This window comes from Sorex araneus, chromosome 5 (assembly GCF_027595985.1).
Source record: "Sorex araneus isolate mSorAra2 chromosome 5, mSorAra2.pri, whole genome shotgun sequence".
Classification (NCBI taxonomy): domain Eukaryota; kingdom Metazoa; phylum Chordata; class Mammalia; order Eulipotyphla; family Soricidae; genus Sorex; species Sorex araneus.
The window spans coordinates 85109054-85122806 of record NC_073306.1 but is presented as its reverse complement, the minus strand read 5'-3'; the positions used below and the strand labels follow the sequence as shown (position 1 = coordinate 85122806).

At 55.4% G+C, this 13753-nt stretch overlaps 1 protein-coding gene across 1 annotated transcript; it reads right to left on the bottom strand.

Moving 5' to 3' along the window:
* Positions 1–205: 205 nt before the first annotated feature.
* On the bottom strand, positions 206–9570 carry PMVK (phosphomevalonate kinase). The gene is made up of 5 exons (XM_004619188.2): positions 9393–9570; positions 8019–8082; positions 5789–5941; positions 1248–1377; positions 206–627 (listed from the first exon to the last, which is right to left on the bottom strand). The coding sequence occupies exons 1-5, from the start codon at positions 9485–9487 to the stop codon at positions 482–484; spliced, it is 588 nt and encodes a 195-aa protein (XP_004619245.1). The 5' UTR covers positions 9488–9570; the 3' UTR covers positions 206–481.
* Positions 9571–13753: the final 4183 nt, after the last annotated feature.

Genomic DNA, 13753 nt, shown 5'->3' with positions numbered 1-13753 from the left:
CTGGCTGGGGGCACCTTCAGTGAAACTCTTGGTCTCTCCTGGAGCCAATTCCCAAGAGAAGACCCCCCCCCAGTCCCCCCTCCCCCTGCCACAGGCCAGGGCCGGTGAGCAGCTACATTCCGGGCCGTGGGGACGCAGGAGGGTCAGCCCGGCCCCGAGAAGCCCCACGCAGGCAGGACCGATGTCCAGGAAAGACACTGCCCAGTCCGCACGTGTGCCCGGGTTTATTAGTGCCCACTCGGAAACTGCGCTCCTGGCCAGAACAGGTGCCAGAAGCAGCCAGAGAGGGACCCAGAATGGGGAGGGTCCCTCGGGCCCAGCCAGTCCACTGCCGCCTCCGCCGGGGCAAGGACAGTCATGTTCACGCATGGGCCAGCCCTGCAGTCCAGTCCGCTTGAGCAATGGCATCTGCAGGCGAGCCCCCCCCCCCATGGCGCCCCACTGGCCGGCCTCCACCATCGATCCTGCTGTCCCACGGCTCCTAGGACCCTGCCACCATTCGCTGGGCAAATTCCGTCAAGAGCCTCAACTGTTCCTCCAGGTGCTGTGCGTCCCCGTGGTTCTCAATGACCCAGTCGAAGGCCCCAAAGTTGTCCAGGCCACATTCAGACTCGGCATCGTCCACCCCTGCGGACACAGAAGATGCGGTCAGGTCTGGCCTCCCCCTGCCCAGGTGGGTGCGCTCCCACCCCCTGAACAGGGCAGCCTCTGAGACCCTCAGAGTAGGGCTGGCTTAACTCTTTCCTTGCCACTCCACACAGAGGTGAAAGGGCCAGCTTCTTACACGGGGGCCAAGGTCATGGACCTGAAGGTGGGAGCCCCCAAAGAGCTGGCCACCATGAAAGTTCACGGAGAGCACAATGACCAGAAGTGAATTCAGGGCTGGAGAGACAGGACAGTGGGCAGGACACCTGCCTCGTCACGGCCGACCTGGGTTTGATCCCCAGAGCCTGAAGGGTTCCCTGAGTATCCAGGGGATCAAACCTGGGTCAGCTGCATGCAAGGCAAGCGCCACACCACCCGGTCCCCCCCCCCCCGCCCCGGCCCCGCTGGACTCTCTCTCCAGTCCCAGAACCACAGGCTGGGTCCCTGCCGGACCTCAGGAAACTCAGTGGCCCTGAGAGCCCAGCCCAGGCCAGGCGAGGGGAGGGTGCCGGGTGGTACTCCTCAGCGCCAGGCCCCCTCTGGTCACACAGCCCCTCGCGAGGACCCCAGCACGTGCAGAGAGGGGAGCGTAGAGCCCGCACCTGGCGTGAACACCCAGCCTCGCTGCCGCCGGCTCTTCTCCTCCGCCACCACGCGTACCGTCTGCATCAGCGGCCCGTAGGCCTCCTGGAACCACTGGACGTCCGACATCCTCCGGGCATCGCTCACCAGCTGCGGGAGGGACACAGATGGCCAGTGAGCAACCACAAGGTGCAAGGAGCAAAGGCTGGGCCCAGCACCCGAAATGAGCAGGAGCAGGGCCAGACAGGACAGGCGTGAGGTTCCCCGCCAACCCTGCATGAGCCAGCATCCCCCAAGCACTACCAGGAGAGAGCCCAAGCAGTCAAGTGTGGCCCCAGAAACAATAAACCGGAAGTTCAATTTCCACCCACCCCTGCACGTCTCATCCTCCTGATGGACTCCAAAACTCTCACCCAACCAACTGATTGCCCCCACCTTCTGCTGACACCCCCATCCTCCTGCCTCCCTCCCCCCTCCTTCCTGACTCCCCCTCCCCCATCCTGCCTCCCTCCCCGCTCCTTCCCCTGACTCCTCCCTCCCCATCCTCCTGCCTCCCTCACCCCTCCTTCCCCTGACTCCCCCTCCTTCCTGACTCCCCCTCCCTTCTCCTGTCTCCCTCCCCCTCCTTTCCTTGGCTCCTCCTCCCCATCCTGTCTCCCTCCCTCCTCCTTCTCCTGACTCCCCCACCTGATCCTCCTGCCTCTCTCCCCTCTCCTTCCCCTGGCTCCCCCTCCCCATCCTCCTGCCTGCCTCCTTCCCCCCCTCTCTCCCTCCTCCTGCCTCCCTCCCCCCTCCCCATCCTCCTGCCTCCCTCCCCCCTCCCCATCCTCCTGCCTCCTTCCCCCCCATCCTCCTGCCTCCCTCCCCCCTCCCCATCCTCCTGCCTCCCTCCCCCTCCCCATCCTTCTGCCTCCCTCCCCCCTCCCCATCCTCCTGCCTCCCTCCCCCCTCCCCATCCTCCTGCCTCCTTCCCCCCTCCCCATCCTCCTGCCTCCCTCCCCCTCCCCATCCTCCTGCCTCCCTCCCCCTCCCCATCCTCCTGCCTCCCTCCCCCCTCCCATTCTCCTGCCTCCCTCCCCCCTCCCCATCCTCCTGCCTCCCTCCCCCCTCCCCATCCTCCTGCCTCCCTCCCCCTCCCCATCCTCCTGCCTCCCTCCCCCCTCCCCATCCTCCTGCCTCCCTTCCCCTCCCCATCCTCCTGCCTCCCTCCAGAGTCAGAGGATCAGCCCAGACCCTTGCGTTTCCTCATTTCCTCTCAGAACTCATTGGTGTGAGACCATAGGCTGTCTGGAAACGGGAGCCTGGGCTGGGGGGTGGGGGGAAGAGGGAGCAGAGGCAGCAAGCAGTTTGGCCGCCAGTGCCCGGGGCGGAGTGACCATGTGGCTACTTAGCACCAAGTCCTGGGGCCATGGCTTGTCCCGGCAACACACCAGCAAACACCCCGGCTTGCCAGCCCCCGACCCCCTGTGACCCCAAGCTGTCTCTGCTCAACTCCTGCAGTCTGTCTGGCAGCCAGGGTCTTTTATCAATCTTTGTTTTGGGGCAACATCCAGGTTACTCCAGGCTTGCACTCGGGGCTCACTCCTGGTGGTGCTCAAGGCCCAGTGCAGCCTTGGCCCCCGGGCCCCAGGAGAGCTTCCCGCCCCGTCCCAGATCCCATCTCTCCCCGCTCAAAACCCTTCACTCAGTGAATCCACGCCACGCTCAGTAAAACCCAGCTCTTCAAAGGCTTCTTGGGGCCAGAGTGAGAGTGCAGTTGGTAGGGTCACCTTGCATGCAGCTGCCCAGCTTTGACTCCTGGCCCCCTTCATGGCCTCCTGAGCACCTCCAGGAGTAATTCCTGAGCACAGAGCCAGGAGTAACCACTGAGCATCACCTGGGTACGACTGTGATCCAAAAAAACAAAACAAAACGGAGAAGTTTCTCACTGCTCTGGCTCCCATCACCCATCCCTTGACCAATTCTTCAGTCACGCTGTTCCTCTTCCTGAAAAGTGAGTAGCCTGATATCCACTGGCTCATTTGCTCCAGGTCCACTTCAAATGCTGCCCACCAGGGAGGCAGCCTAACACGCTTACATGAAGCAGCACCCGAGCCCTCCCCTCCCACCCCGCTCTTCAACCTGTTTCCCCAGTTCCTTAGTCTTTCTCTCCACACGAATATTGGCACGTCACATACTCATTCACAATCAAGCCGCTGTGGGTAAGTAAGCTCCCTGCCGGCACGGCATCACTGTCACTGCATTCTGCACTGATGCATCCCAGCTCCTGGGCCAGGCGGGAATGCTGGGGGCAGCAAACAGAGGGAGGGATAGGGGATGGTGCAGGGAAGCACCCGCCAGGGAGCACCAACCTGTTAAGACAATGCTTTCCCACGCTGCAGACTCACCCACACCTCAACCCAAGACGTGGACTCACAGCCTTTTCCTGACAACAGTCAGACTAACCTTCATGTATGCCAAGAAACTCATATAATCCATATGAACCCATGGGTGAAAGCTAGTCAGGGGGCCAGAGCCACAGTCCAGCAGTCAGATGCTCGCCTTTGACCTGGGTTCAATCCCCTACACAACATACAGTCCTAAGCCAGGAGTAAGCCCTGAGTTTCACCGGCCATCCCCAAAGCAAAAACAAAACACTGATCAAGGTTTTCTACCTGCTCTGTAGAAGTTGGTGTTTTTCTCTCCCCTCAAATTTCTCTAAGAAAATTTCCCTAGGGGCTGGAGCAATAGCCTAGTGGGTAGGGCATTTGCCTTGCATGTGGCCAACCCGGGTTTGAATCCCAGCATCCCATATGGTCCCCTGAGCACCACCAGGGGTAATTCCTGAGTACAGAGCCATGAGTAACCCCTGTGTATTGCTGGGTGTGACCCAAAAAGCAAAAAAAAAAAAAAAAAATTCCCTAAATAAAAAGGGGGAGGGAGCGGGCTGGAGCAATAGCACAGCAGGTAGGGTGTTGGCCTTGTACATGGCTGACCCGGGTTCGATTCCCAGCATCCCATATGGTCCCCTGAGCACCTGCAGGAGTGATTCCTGAGTGCATGAGCCAGGAGTAACCCCTGTGCATCGCCAGGTGTGACCCAAAAAGAAAAAAAAAAAAAAGGGAGAAAGGTATCAAGCCTTGGTATACCAAAAGGACATGCAGCAATGGGTAAAGTTCTGGGATATGGAATCAACCAGGGTATCCAATGATAAATGAGAGAATAACGATGGTGTAATATATATACATAATGGAATACTATGTAGCCTCAAGGATTGGTGAAATCACACAACTTGCTACAACTTAGATGGAACTGGAAGACATAGTGAGTCAGAAGAAGGATAAATACTAGAGGGCCTCACTTATCTGTGGAATAAAGAAAACAGGACGAGGAAATGCAAGGTATCAAAGGGGCGATACCTAGTCATTCTGGACCCTAGATTATAGTGATGGGAGGACAGGGAAGGAAAGAAATCAAAGGGGAAGAAGAAGTCAGAAGGTGGCAGCGGCAGGGCTGTGGGCACACGGGTAGCAGAGGCGAGGTATATGTATATATATAAGCCACAGAGTCAACCACGGAAAGCATGAGACCCCACCACAACCACAAAACTGAGATATGGGGCCAGAGACAGGACAGCAGGTAGGGCTCTTGCCTCACACACAGCTCCGCCCAGGTTCAATCCCAGCACCCCATTTGGTCCCCCGAGCCCTCAGCTGCCAAGTGTGCCTCCCTCCCCCTCCTACCAAGAAAAAAAGTTTAAAAAAAAAAAAGAAGAAAAATAGTGGGAGGGAACTTGGGGACACTGGTGGAGGGAAACTGACATTGGCGGTGGGGCTGGTGCTGGAACACTGTGCACGAAGCTCCATTATGAGCAACTTTGCCAAACAAGGTGCCTTAAAAAAAATTTAAGAAAACAACTTTAATATCATTAAAAATTGAATTTTTAAAGAAAAGAACAAGACTTGGGTTATGAGAGAAGGTTTCCCTGCAGAGGTGCCCTGGTGGCTGAACTGAAGCAAACCTGGGTAAGAGAGAGAATGGGGAGCCAGGCCCAGGAAATACCTCAACAGGCTGAAGCACAGGCTTTGCATGCAGGAGCCCCCAATACACTCCCCAGAACCACAGGTTTCCCCAAAAAACCAAGAGCAGAGACCTTTGAACACTGAGCCAGGACTCGCCCCTGGTAACCTCCAGGTTTGGCCCAACACACAAAATGGAGGCAGAAAGGGCACCCAGCAGCTGGGCAGAGAAGAACCCTGATGATTCAGAAGGGTTGCCTGGTCTACCTGAGGTTCTCGAGAAGGCTACAGCGTCAGGAGCACAGATACCCCAAGGGCAGCAGGAGGCGCCCAGAAGCGCATGTGAAGGTCTGACCCGGGTCTCCCACAGCGGGACTGAGGCGCTAAACAGGAGTGGCTTCACCATAGCTGCCGTGTGAGGAGTGTCCACGGCAGGCCCCGTGTAGAAGCTCTGATGACCAACAAGGTGTGAGGAGGGCTCGGCCGGGCAGAGATGGGCCATGCGCAGGGCAGAGGGAGGGCTGAGGAGACGGATCTCCCTGCAGCCGCACGCACCGACTCACCCACACGGGCTGGGAGACGCCCTCCACCACCTTCCTGCAGAAGAAGCCGGGGTCAGCCTGACGCTTCTCCTCGCCCCAGCGGATCATGTCCTGCCGGTAGCTCTCCTTGTAGGTGGAGGCATCCAGGAGTTTCTGGAAGTTCAAGTCGTGATCCTGCAGGGGCACAGTCCGTCCATGTCCCACCTCTCCCATGGCAGCTCCCAGTGCCCCTCACCCCACTCCCCAGGCAGGACAAGGGACTCTCGGGGTTCTACAGCTCAGGGGCCTCAGCGGAGGACAGGGAGCGAGAAAAGAGAAATCCCAGAGTGAAAACAGAAGGAAGGACTTGGGGAACCCAGACACTGTCCCCGTCTGTCCTAGCTATCTCCCTTTGCAACAGGGCTTCCCAGATACTTGGGGTCAACAACTCCAGAAAGGCGTCTGCATCTCTAGCACAAACCTGGTTCTCAACTGAAGGGGGCGGTGGGAAAACTCTGCACCCCACATCCTCCTGGGACTGCTCAAGCAGAGTCATCCCAGGGGACTTTGCTTCTGCCCTTCACGACGCTCGCCCCCAGAGGCCTTGGCACCTGTACCAAAGTCCCTCTCCCTGGGCCCAGCACTCCAGGGAACCACCTATCCCAGTGCACCCTGGGCAGAAAGGGCTGCTCGGACCACCGGGGACGGCCACAAGCAGAATCGAAGTGTCCCCAGATCAGATCCCAGCATCCCTTTGTTCTCAGCAAACCAAGCCTGGAACTACAAACTCAGGGACCCTGACCCAGCCTCCCGGGGCACCCCCCTACCCACTTCTCAGGTGCAGCAGCAGCTACCTCCATACAAACTGGTTTCTCGGAGACCTGGACCACCAGAAAAGGAGGGTCCCCAGGGGCATCCCAATCTGCTTGTCAGTCAGATCGCCCATGGTGACTTTAGCAATCAGCACAGAGAGGCCGGAGCAATAGTACAGCAGGGAGGGCATCAGCCTTGCATGCGGCCAACCCAGGTTTGACCTCCAGCACACCATGTGGCCCCTCAAGACCACCAGGAGTGATCCCTGCGTGCAAAGCCAGGATTAGGCCCTGAGCACTGCTGGGTATGAAACAAAAACAAACAGAAAGAAATCAACATATAGAAATTGACATCACACAGGGGCCATATTAAGGGGTATACATTAAGATATTTATTTGCCTTGAATGCAGCAGACCCTGGTCTATCCCCCAATCATAGCCAGGAATGATCCCTGAATGCAAAGCCAGGAGTAAGCCCTGAGTATCACTGGGTAGCACTGTAGCACTGTTGTCCCATTGTTCATGGATTTCCTCAAGCAGGCACCAGTAACATCTCCATTGTGAGACTTGTTGTTACTGTTTTTGGCATATCAAATATGCCATGGGTACCTTCCAGGCTGTGCTATCCCAAGGGATACTCTTGGTAGCTTGTCAGGCTCTTAGAGAGGGATGGAGGAATCAAACCCAGGTCAGCCGCATGCAAGGCAAACGCCTTACCCACAGTGCTATTGCTCCAGACCACCACTGGATATGAATTAAAAAAAAAAAAAGCAGTGCACTGGAGCCCGTTCAAAAGTCTGAGAGCATGTTTTGTATGCATGAGGCTAGGGTTTGATCCCCAGCTCCACAAGGTCCCTCAAACACCGCCAGGAGCAACTCCCAAGCAATGCCCCAGGAACAGCCCCTGAGAACTGCCTGTTGTGATCCAAACACAAGAGAAGGAGTGAAAGGAGAAGAGAGCAGAGCATTGCTGGGTCTGAGCACTGACCTATGGGGCCTGGTTGACCAAATATCACAGGGAATGGCACGTGGGTTCCCTGAACCCTGCTTGGAGCCCTCATAAAAATAAAAAATAAATTTAAAAAAATTTTTTTTAAAAAAAGAGGAGCCAGGGGCCAAAGCAATAGCACAGCAGGTAGGGCACCTGCTTTACATGAGGCCAACCCAGGTTCCAACCCCGGCACCCCATATGGCCCCCCTAGCCCACCAGGACTGATTCCTGAATACAGAAACAAGAGCAATACCTGAGCATCGCCAGGTGTGCACACACACCCCAAAAAAAGGCACCCACAGAAAACCCAGAGCCACAGGGACTCAAGCAACAGGCAGAGCAATGAAAGGTCTGAAGCAGACTTTCTGCAATCCCCCTAACACACACACATGCACAAGCACACACGTGCGCGTGCACACACACGCAACACACACAAAGACACGGACACACACAGAGGGCCATCACCTACCTTGGCATACTGTTCCTTGAGTGGACCTGAGAGCCGCAGGATGGCACAGACGTCAGCTCCAAGTCTGCAGGACAGGGAGTAAGTGCTGAAGCCAGTTAACCCCAAGCTGCCAGGCCCAGAGAAAGAGCCCAAAGGTCCATTCACGCTACTGGTCAGTGGGTCACTTGCCCAGCTCTCCACTTCCCTGCTCCTAACTGCTCATCTGTAAAATGGGGTACCAGCATGTCCCAGGGCCCAAGGGCTTGTAGAGAAGCTTCAGGAGGGGCTGGAGAGACATGACTGCAGGTAGGGCGTTTGTTCTGCAGGCACTGTAGCACTGTCCTCCCGTTGTTCATCGATTTGCTCAAGCAGGCACCAGTAACGTCTCCACTGTGAAATTTGTTCCTGTTTTTGGCATATCGAATACGCCATGGGTAGCTTGCCAGGCTCTGCCGTGCGGGCGGGAGACTCTCGGTAGCTTGCTCTCTGAGAGGGACGAGGAATCGAACCTGGTTGGCCGTGTGCAAGGCAAACGCCCTACCCGCTGTGCTACCGCTCAAGCAGCTGAGCCAAATTGGGTTCCTGGCACCCCATATGATTCCATGAGCCCCACCAGGAGTGATCCCTGAGGGCTGGACAGGTTTGCCCCCCCCACACAAAAAAAAAAACAGAAAAAAGTTTAAGTGAGGGGAGCGAAGGTGTTTTGCGACCACACCCAGTGATGCCCAGGACCTACTCCTAGTTCTGTGCTCAGGGGATGCTCCTGGAGGCAAGGAGACCACGCCCGGGATGGAAAGTGGGACCTCATACAGGCCAAGCCAGGGTAAGCTGAACCCGAAACCTGGGTCTGCCACGTTACTGGTGCCACTTCCAAACTGACAAGTTTGGGTTTTGCCTTTGTTTCTCACCTTTCCGCAGTTCCCTTTCTCCACCTGTGAAATGCTGAACAGCTAATACCAGCACATGCTACCAGAGCTTGTGAGGGCAGAATGAAATCGCATCTATCTACAGAAAGGCTCAATAAACGCGGCTACTGGGCAATATTTTAGGAGTCTGATACAAGGGAGGGGGGTGGACTGGAGACCCTGCCAGTCTCCTGGTACTGAGGAAAACACCAATGTAAGGGTTAGGCACGGCAGCGTGAAAAAAGTCGGGGCAGAAACTTTTGTTAATGCTTACTGGAGCGAAAGCTCCAGATGAGGGAGACTGGAAAGGTGGCAAAGGCTTCTTCCAAGTCGGGCACCCGCAGCCCGCGGTGCTCGGCGGTGACACCAGCCCGGCCCCTGCAGTGCCAGGAGCCCCCCGCTTCAGAGCCCGCTACCCCGCGCTGCAAGCCCAGCCCTGCGGGCCACGTGCCGCGGGGTCCCGTCCCTCCTACCCTGCCCCACGCAACACCTGCTCTGCAGCGCGTCGGTCACGAAGTCCTTCCCGGATTTCCTCTTCCCGCTGAACACCAGCACCAGCCGCGGGGCACCTCCCGCCGGGGACATGCTCGCGAAGCCGCCAGCTGGCGGCCACCGCAGCCGCCTCTTATTCCAGCATTAGCCATCAGGCCACCAGCGGCCGGTACCGCGCGGACGACACTACTCGGCAGCAGGGGGGAACCCCGCCCCTCCATCCTCAGGGCTTCGGAGAAAACGGCAAGCCCGCATCCGCGCTCCAGCACGCCTTGAGAAACGTGTAAAGAGGGAAATGTCTAAATAATTGAAGTCGGGGATAAAGAAGGTGCACCCCTAGGACTGCCCTTTCCCCCGAGGATGCTCCCCTCCTAGATGGTACACTTGGAACCATCCGGTCCTGCCCTCGTGACGTCATGGACCGCCTCTGAACTGACTGCGCCGAGACCCAATGAGACGCGACCACTTTCCCAGGGGGCGGGCCTTAGCCTCGCAGGGGCCTCGCGTTATTTTCCGCACGTCTCTACGTCTACGCTTGGCCGGGAGGAAGCAGAGAGATAACGGTGCTGAATACATCTCCAGAGCTCCCTTCGTCTGTGTGTAGCATAATGTCTGTGCGAAAACGCATGTGTTTCCTCCCCACGGTGAAAACGGAGCTCCCTAGAGGTGGAGAGAAAGCTTCAGCCGAAGGGTGTGTTCGCTGACGTCACGAGGGGGCGGACCGAGGCGAACTGCCTACTTGGTTGTCAAACGGGTTTTCTAACTGGACAGGCGGCTGTGGTTGGGCCCTTGGAGTCTGGGAGACTGTCTTCGGGTAGGACTGGCTGCCCAGCATTTTTCTAAGCCTGTCAAAACAGCGCCCACATTACTGCTTGCATCTTTTGCGCTATAAGGTCAATGCAAGAGAAAAGGGGAGGGGTGGAGGTCTTTCCCTGAGCACAGCAGCAGCTAAGGAAAGAAGGTAGATGCTCAAAGAACAAGATTCAGGAAGTCTTTTTTTTTTTTGCTTTTTTTTTGCTTTTTGGGTCACACCTGGCGATGCTCAGGGATTACTCCTGGCTTTGCACTCAGGAATCACTCCTGGCAGTGCTCAGGGGACCATGTGGGATGCTGGGATTCAAACCCGGGTTGGCCGCGTGCAAGGCAAACACCTTACCCGCTGTGCTATCACTCCAGCCCCTGGAAGTCTCTTTTAATTGTAAGCGACTTTCTGAAAGTTCTGAACTCATGTCTGGTAAACAATGTATCGGACTTTCAATTCTGTCTTTGACATTTACAAGAAAGTCACCTTAGTCCCTGTTTTCTGTAGTGTCCACCTCCTAGGGCTGCAATCAAACAAATGAGATATATAGAATAAAACACCATAAAGTGCTTTGTAAACACTAAAGTATCATCCAAATGTAAGGAGTTACTGATTCTTAGCCCTTAGTGATTTTAGACCTGTTTGTTTGGGGGGACTCCCAAGCAATGCTCAGAGGGACCAAGGGCTGTTCCCAGCCACACTTGGCCGACAGGCTGCAAGGTCCTGTTGATGCGGCCAGGTAGTTCTGGGGATCAAACTCAGACCTCACATCGGCTAGGTCTCTGCCCTTATGCTCTATCTTGGAGCTTACCACAGTCCCAAGGCACAGTTGGATTTGTTTCGTAGGTTTTGGGGGGTTTTTTGTTTGTTGGATTTTGGTTTGGGGACCATATCTGGCAATGCTCCTGGGCAACATGGGATGCTGGAGATCAACCCTGGATAGGTGCGTACAAGGCAAGTGCCCTAACCCACTCTACTGTCTATGGCCCCTCAAGGCAGTCTTTTTTTTTTTTCAAACTCTTATTTTTTTTTTTTCTTTTTGGGTCACACCTGGCAATGCACAGGAGTTACCTCCTGGCTTTGCACTCAGGAATTACTCCTGGCATTGCTCAGGGGACCATATGGGATGCTGGGAATCGAACCCGATTCAGCCTCATGCAAGGCAAATGCCCTACCGGCTGTGCTATCGCTTCAGCCCCTCAAGGCAGTCTTTAAGATAGAAGGATGGGTATTCAGGAAAAGGAGGAGGAGTGAGATTGTCCAACAGGAGCAGAGACTATCTGGAATGATGTGGTAGAAACCAGAAGCCTGTGAGGCCAAACACTGCTATTCCAAGGGCTGTGGAGGGGCTAGAGAGAACAGCAGCAGATTGGCTACTTGCCTTGCATGCACCAACCCCCAAACCTGGCCGGCTTGCCTTGCATGGCTCCCCTAGCCTCGCCAGAAGTGATCCCTGCGTAGAGAGCCAGCAGTAAGCTCTGAGCGTAGCTAGGTGTGGCTCAAAACCATAAACAAAAAGTCGAGGGTGGGAAGATAATATGGGGAGAGAAGTGCCCCAGAACTCAGAAACACAAGTACCCCTGCAAATCACCCCTCAGTGAAAGGCTCGACCACTTAAAGAGGGGCTTGTGGAGAGGGAGCTCATCAGGATAAGTACATGCTTTGAGTGTAGGAGGCCCGGGTTTGATCTCTGGCACCACATAATCTCTCAAGTACTGCCAGAAGTGAACACCAAGCTGGGATCTGGGAATGCCCCGTGAGTATTGTACAGTCAAGGTAACTTGTTTGGGGGTCACACCAAGCAGTGCTCAGGGAACCATAGATGCCAGGGATCAAACCTGGGCCTCTTACACGCAAAACCTAAGCTTAGCCCATTGAGCTAACTCTCTAGCCTAATAACATTTAAGTAATATGACTATTAATATCAGTTGGTGAAAATACCTGCCTCTAGGACTCAGAGTGATAGTATAGCGTGTAGGGCATTTGCCTTGCATGCAGCTGACCTGAGTTCAATCCATGGCATCCATATGGTCCCCAAATACCACCAGGCGTAATACCTGAGCATGGGAGCCAGGTGTAACTCCTGAGCATTGCCAGGTGTGACCCAAAAACCAAACGAAATCAGGAAGTGCTGCTGTGCAGTAGGAGGAGATCAGTGCAAGAGTGTTACCTCACCACCGTGGTCCAGTGGGGTGAATGCCTGGGAAGGTCACTACTGGCCCAGTCTGCAATCTCCTGTGTGGCAAAGACACCAAGGTCCTCTGCGGCTCACTAACGCAGCCGTTGAGTTAGACCTAAATCTGCTTGATGGAAACACTTCTTGTGTGGAAGCTGGTTCTCAGCACTTGTACTTCTGGGGAGCTGTGGTTCTCGGTTGAAACAAGATGAGGATCTCCATGGGAAAAGGGTCAGTGCCAGCCTGCACCTGAGTCCCAACTTCTTTGTGTCTCACGGAAAACAATGCACGAGAAGAAAGTGACATAGAATCATTTTATTGAGGAAAAATGAGAGGCCCATAAAGAAAAATATTAGTGGGGCCGGAGCAATAGTACAGAAGATAGGTCACTTGCCTTGACACACAGCTGACCCAAGTTTGATCCCCGGCGTCCATTATGGTCCCTTAAGCACCACCAGGGCTGATCCCAGAGCCAGAAGTAAGCCCTGAGCATTGCAGGTATGGCCCCAAACAAAACCAAAAAAGAAAAAATATCAGTGGGACAAGAATGCAGCTGAGCAGCTGCATGAGATGGGGCCCTTGGTTCAACCCCACCCCCCTCCACCACCACACAAGGAAAATGTTGCCTAGAGCACAAGGTGTGGGAGGTCCCAGAGTGGAGTGCCCAGAGTTGCTTTGAGAATCTGATCCTATTCTTTAGGTCCTTTTGCAAGCCATCTTTTTATGTGGGGAGGGACACACCCAGAGGTACTCAGGGCTTACTCGTATGATTATTCCTGGTGGTACCAGGGGACCATATGAGATGTGCTGGGAATTGAACCCAGATTGGTCATGTGCAAGGCTAGCACCCTTCCTGCTATCTATCCTCTCTCCTCAGTCCCTCCAAGCATTCTTAGCTTAGAGCTCTGCGCAGGCCAAAATCCACGGCTAGGGAAACGTCAGGGAAAAGGACTTTGAGCATTGTGGTCTCCTTAATTCTCAGTGTTATCAGGGCCTTTGTGAATTGTCTCCTGCTGGGGTGTAACCTTGGAATCTGGGTGTTTATGTTCTGCAGCAGCATAATTCCCAAACACTTCTGAGTTTTATGACTTTATGAAATTCCTTGCCAAGGAGTACCCCCCCTACACCTGACTCTACCTCCTTTATTAGCTGGTGGGGCCGGGGGAAGAACCACTTGGGGTGGCGGAAATAGAAGCAGAGCAAGCATTGTCTCTCTGCTGTACTGTCTCTCCAGCCAACAGTGGACCCAGGTCTGTCGGGTTCCAGAGCTGCTGTTCCCTGGGCAGGGCTGTGGCAAGCATCAATGGTGGGCTCACGGGAGCAGAGGTGATGAGCACCCCCTATTAGAGAGCAGCTGACGTTTCCAGAACAGCTTCAGGCT